At 35.8% G+C, this 6,179-nt stretch overlaps 1 protein-coding gene across 1 annotated transcript; it reads left to right on the top strand.

Moving 5' to 3' along the window:
* The first annotated feature begins 3,110 nt into the window (after nucleotides 1–3,110).
* On the top strand, nucleotides 3,111–5,300 carry LOC113228844 (FMRFamide-related peptides-like). Its single transcript, XM_026462260.1, has 2 exons — nucleotides 3,111–3,241; nucleotides 4,672–5,300. The coding sequence occupies exons 1-2, from the start codon at nucleotides 3,111–3,113 to the stop codon at nucleotides 5,081–5,083; spliced, it is 543 nt and encodes a 180-aa protein (XP_026318045.1). The 3' UTR covers nucleotides 5,084–5,300.
* Nucleotides 5,301–6,179: the final 879 nt, after the last annotated feature.

The following is a 6,179-nucleotide window of genomic DNA, read 5'->3' as shown; positions in this document are numbered from 1 at the left end:
AATTAATATAAAGCCACGGAACAAAGTTGTTGTTTATGATGTTAGTAATATAGCCTGGGAGGTTGTTAGTGTTTCAAAAATAACCCTGTAAACAAATTTTCAAAACTTGATTTCTCTTTATAAAATTCATCAAGATTATAGAAAACATTATAAATTTACCATTTTTCTAAATTCCTTAAGCACTTTTGTAATAGTATTTAATGATACAGCCATCGAACAAATACAAACAAAAATTCATTCGTCCCGCTGGACTCAATCCAGCGACTGTAGCCTCAACGTGGCTACCGCTTTGGTAACTGAGTTACGAATCGAGCCAGCAGGTCTTACAAATTTCTCTATGTGCTTGTTGCGAATCTTTATAGTGTTTTTTTGCCAATATGATTATAGTGAAAACATTATGATATTTAATAAAAATATAATTTCTGTAATAATTTGCGTCGGCGCAATAAACTTCCAAATTACGGTCCAGACAGTCAGTCTCCAGGAATTCGGGTTAAAATGCCTAGATGGATGTCGGGAGATCGCAGACTTCTGTATAATTTGGCGGGTTGCTAATTTGACTCCGGGTGTTGTACTTGAATATTTAAATAATAAAAATTGCCACGGAAATTAGGTAGTGAACACTGACCGAAATAACAATTATCGTACAATAATTCATTACAGTACAATGTTACAGTTGTCTTCAGCGTTTGTATTTTTCTTTTTGTAATCTATCAGAGTGCGGTTATTTGCACAGGTCGCTTTTGGTACATTTAATGTCGGGTGGTTTCTGTTTTGTCAGAACCAACAAGTAGTACCGCGAAGATTTTGTACACATGTTTGGTTAGGTGGAATTCTGATTTATCTGTTTGGATTCTATTAAGTGCTTTTCTGATGTATTGTTTTTCAAATGACCTTCGCATTCCATGTCAATAATCAGACGATTTATTTTTGAAACGAAAGTTAATATGACGTGAAGATATTTCATCTCTTAAACACTATAGATATTATCGTATACATTGTATTAAATTAGTTCGAATTTGCCAACCCTGTATCATCGGGCTTGTGGCTTTTCAGACAGTGGCGCCGTTCGGTCTGGCAAGGCGACCTTGTCAAGTTCACTTGTACAGCCATTAATGGATGAAACTGTTATTCTACATTTTAACATTTCCCCATAATAATAATAGAGCTGTAAATATTTTACGACTTTATTTTAAAAGCACGAGCACAATTTACTTCAATGTACACTGAAAAAAAAAATGTTATGAGTATAAAGTGGAGCTTATTAGAGCAAACATGTAATGATAAATTTAGTCAAGAAGTGTGATTGTAGCTTAACTTGATAAATCAGATTTTTAATTGTACATTTCTTCACATCACAGGTGATAAAAGCGCACCTTTCGGTGTGGTGTTCTTGAGCTCTTAGCGCCTTGCATTCGATAAAATGATAGACAGACACCCAAGACAATTTTTTATAAAAAAATCTGACCTCAAAACTTTGCTCTTCCGCTTTCACTCTGTTCATTGTTGCGGTCTCCGCAACAATAATTTAAGCGCGGGAGCAAGTCTCGTCAAAACGAATCATAATGTAAACTCAAACACTTCTTCGGAGGATGAATACAGCTAGATCTTTGCGATTCAAAGCTTGTTGCTTAGCACCAGGCGTACGATGTGTTCCTCCCGTCACTTAATAGCATAAAAAAATTTTATAATTAAATTTTGTTGCAGAATTCTGACTGCCATGTCCATCATCAGCCACTAGACTTACATCTATGTACAAAGTTTTATTAAAATCGGTTAACGAAAAGTAGATGAGATTCAATAAACAGGCTTCTTCATCTCCTAATTTGCAACTAGGTAGAGTATTTTCTTCAAAAATCAATGGGGCCACTACTGGATACCCCGTTTCCAACAAAAAAAAAATCATCGAAGTCGGTTTACAAATGCAGGAGGAATCGCTTAACATACACACAAATAAAATTGGATTGAGAACCTTCTTACTGGCAGCTATCTTGCCTAACTTAACGTAGCCTTACAAAGATGCCAGCATTTTGGTTGCCTTAGCGCTGTCGCCCAAATTCATCAATTTTATGTAAGTCTATTATTTAAATCCCATGCTCGTTTTCCAAACAAAGGTTTCGAACTCTTTACAGGTCCATGGTCACGGCTGATTGAAAGAAAGAAAAATAAAGAGTCCGAAACGTCAGCTTTATTAAAAGAACAAGTATATTATGCAATTTGGATTTAAAAAAATTGTTTCATTTCCAATGTGTAGCAATCGCAAATACTTAAAAACTTATCTAATAAAAACTTTGTTTCTCGTAACAAAATATCAATTAAGCAGTATTGATTAGGTTTGTTAGGACCAAAACATGTTGACGTAATCAGAAAGTTACAAATAGTGTAAAAGCAGACAAAAGTCGCACGTCGTGTCTTGCGGGGCTTCTGACACAATATACCTTTAGTCTGTAGTTGGCATAGAATAAGCCTTAGAATTCTATATAACGTAATTTATTCCCATTCTTCTGTTATAACAAAATAAAATTACATAGATTTGCGTTTGATTCGATAGACTAAAGATGAGTGAGAGGTGGTGTCCCACAGGGAGCCCTCTAGGGACTGTCACTCTACGAATTATGCATCTAAACCAATCTAAACTCATTTTATAAGATATTTAAGCTTTACTGTTAACAAAATACTCAGTCATAAGTTAAATTATACAAAGGATTAACATTAACAAAGGATTTTCAAATATATCTTTGGATTTGGCCGACTACATACGAATTTAAGCAGCAGTAATGATCCTTGTGAAAAAGTTCCTCCAGTGAAGTACTGCCTTACATATTTTTGCCACCCAGCAGTAATGTGAGCATTACTGCGTTCCGGTTTTGAAAGGTAATTGTGCTGGTGAAATTACAGGTACTTGGAACTTGTCAATTTATGTCTCAAGGTTAGTGGCAGTCTCCCTCAGATCTTAGGGATTTTAAGGTTTACGTGGTACAGCAATTGTTAGGGACAGAAGTGTCTCTTAACACTAGGTGCAAGACTTGTTTGTCCCATCACGTGGTATCATAAAAAACACCTACAAAGTTATTATAGAAACTGCTTCTTCCCCAGATCACCTCTGAGCGATGAGGCATTCCTGCAGCGTGGTGGTGGTGGCATTGGTGTGGCTGGTAGTCGGGACAGCGTCTACACCTGTCAGACGGTCGCCGGACCTTGAAGCGAGACGACGAAGCGCAATTGACCGAAGCCTTATCAGGTAATGGGGTTTGTGAAGGGCGTTAGCGAATTGTTGAGTAAGAATCTATAATTTAAGTAAATACGAAGAAATGTTTGATCGTTCGATGTTCGATTTGTAACACTTTTAACGGGGTTGTTTGGAATTGCAAACAGAATAGACTTTAATGAAATTAAAGTTAAATACGACAACAAAATATTTACTTAGGTGTGCTGATCGATTTGAATGGGAATGTAAACATTATTATTTCGAAATTATTTTGCCTAGACAACCCCTTTATTCGTTCGCAGTCAACAACATGCATTGATAATATTTATCAGTACAGAGTATTAAAAAAACCAACCTCAAAAGTTCGTGGAATTACATCTATTTGCCAAGTTTTATTAAAATCGGTTACCGGAAAGTGCGTGAAACTTTTTTCGTCCCCTAGTGACAATATTTTCTTCAAATTGAAATGGGACCACTACTGAGTTCACCACTCTTTGCAACAAAAAAGAATCATCAAAATGCAGTCCAATTGAGAACCTCATCCTTATATATGTATAGAGAGACTATGATAAACTGTTTACCTACTGTAAAATACTTCCCGAAAAAATCAAAAGTTCAATATTTGGCTGATATTGAAATTGAAAACTGTAATAAAACTGAATTTAAAAGTACCTTAACGAACAAGTATAATACTAAGCGAACCCGTGAAAATTAATATGTATGTCCAAGAGTAATTATAACAACGACGAACGACGGACGAACAACTCGTGCGCCTATTCATAGCAGTTGCAATGCCACTTAGAGCTTCAAATAGCAAAGATCTTATGGGCACTACCACTGCGCCCATCATCTTGAGACATAAGTTGACAAGTCCCATGTGCCTCTGATTTCACCAGCACCCTTACCTTCAAACCGGAACGCAGTAATAGTCACATTACTGGATGGCGGCCGAAATAGGGAGGGTGGTAGTAAGGAGGTCTACTGTTACTCAATTTCTTTGTTAATGTTACTTTGTGTTCTATCTTTTACACACCAAGAAAAATTCCTCCGCTCCGACGGGATCCGAACCTGCGTCTATATTCCAACTGAGTTACAGATCAAGTCAGCAGACTTTACGAATTCTCTATGTGTTACAGATCTTTTGTATTGGGGCATTTATCACTAATTGTTAATAAATTAGACATAGTCACATTTTTATTGGCACGAATATAACAACACAAAACCACACTAAAAACAGTTTCCATACAAATAATCATAAGACATACAATAACAATTTAAATTAGAACAAAGATGCAGATACAGATGTAGATTATACCATTATTATTGTAAGTAGATACTTATAGTCTACAAAGTATAATGTATAATACTAGTAAGAACTCTATAAATAAAACCCTACCACTATCTAGACACAAGTAAAGCTTTTATTTTGACTTATTCATAACATCCTTTTATTGTTATGACAGGTTTGGCAGGTCATACCCACAAGAACCTACAGCAGCGGACATCAGAGAAGCATTCGAGCGTCCTGCTCGCCGTGGCAACGCTTTTGTTCGCTTTGGCAGAACCCAACCTATCGCCCTCACTGCTGACGACCTGCTTAACCTTATTAAGTCTTACGACGAAGACTACGAATCTAAAAGATCACCAAGTTTCATCAGATACGGTCGTGATCCCAGCTTCATTCGTTTTGGAAGAATTGCCGACGACAAGGGAATTGAACAAGGTACAGAGTTGGTTGTAAATGGATATCCCCAAAGGAAAAGTAGGGCTCGAGACCACTTCATTAGATTGGGAAGAGACAGTGAGGAATTGGATGACGTGGAAGAGAAGGAACGGAGGAAGAGGTCCACGGAGCCCTGCCATGACTGCCAGTAATGTGTTTGGGTTGTGACTTTTCAATGACGCGCTTTTTAACTCTATAGTTTGAGATTATATCACGCATTACATAAAATTTTACTGGCAGGGACCGAAAGAGGTAAACCTTATAGGCTTTTTCAGCGCGTGCAAAATTTAACGGTGGGCGCATGCAGACATGATTTAATTTAATTTATTATTATTATTTTTTCGGTTACCGGAATCTGTCCTTTGACCTGTACATTGTATATTATATTTTATTTGCATGCATTTTATGTTGTATTTATAGTTTTCTGGTTGGTAGCTGGTTTCTTACAGGTTAGTTCTCTCTACCTAATTTCGGTGGCAAGTTTTGTTATTTGAGTATTCGAGTATATTGTCCTGAAATATTATTTAATATTCAAATATTAAATAATACTTCGTGATAATACTCTACAACATTAAAATAATAAAAATTACCACCAAAATTAGACAGAGAAAACAAATTTGATAATTACCCAGTCACGTTCAATAATATTCGAGTTAATTATACATTGGAACCATTATTTCGCACAAATAATGGATCTGCACCGGCAAATGCACATATAATGGGCAAAAATTACGGAGTTAAATACGTTCCCGGAAACTTTTAGATTGTGATTTTGGTACGTAGATACGTTTAATTCCACGTGGCTGAACAATAGTAAGTTCTATTGCATTGTCGTCTATAAGAGCTTTGTTTGAACGTACAAGACTTATACGTACGAAAATCGAGTAGCAGCCAAGTGTTTTTATGCCAAAAGTATTTTTCTCTATCTTATTTGTAACAATGACCACTTCTACGAAAATCCGGCTATAAAAAATATAATGTTTTCGACTGTAATAGTATGTACGCATATATGTAAGAGATAACTTAGTAATATGTTTGTTTATTTCTCAGATTTACCATGAATTTTTTGATATTGTACAATATGTTGAATATTATGTATTATTCCTACTAGAGTAAGAGTTAGTTTCACTTGATATAATCTCAAACTACAGCGAAACTAAAGATCGACTTATAAAGGCGCCTTCAAATTAGATGATTATAGAAGCGTGGCAATGGCGCCACTATTCATTTTCATACAATATTTAGAAT

Source organism: Hyposmocoma kahamanoa, unplaced genomic scaffold, assembly GCF_003589595.1.
Source record: "Hyposmocoma kahamanoa isolate Upper Pololo Valley unplaced genomic scaffold, ASM358959v1 244, whole genome shotgun sequence".
NCBI lineage: Eukaryota > Metazoa > Arthropoda > Insecta > Lepidoptera > Cosmopterigidae > Hyposmocoma > Hyposmocoma kahamanoa.
This window is presented reverse-complemented; position numbering and strand designations above follow the sequence as displayed.

Coding starts and splice junctions, on each gene's coding strand:
- LOC113228844 (XM_026462260.1), top strand. CDS start 3,111: ATGAGGCATTCCTGCAGCGTGGTGGTGGTGGCATTGGTGTGGCTGGTA. Junction 3,242..4,671: donor ATTGACCGAAGCCTTATCAG/GTAATGGGGTTT, acceptor TTGTTATGACAG/GTTTGGCAGGTCATACCCAC.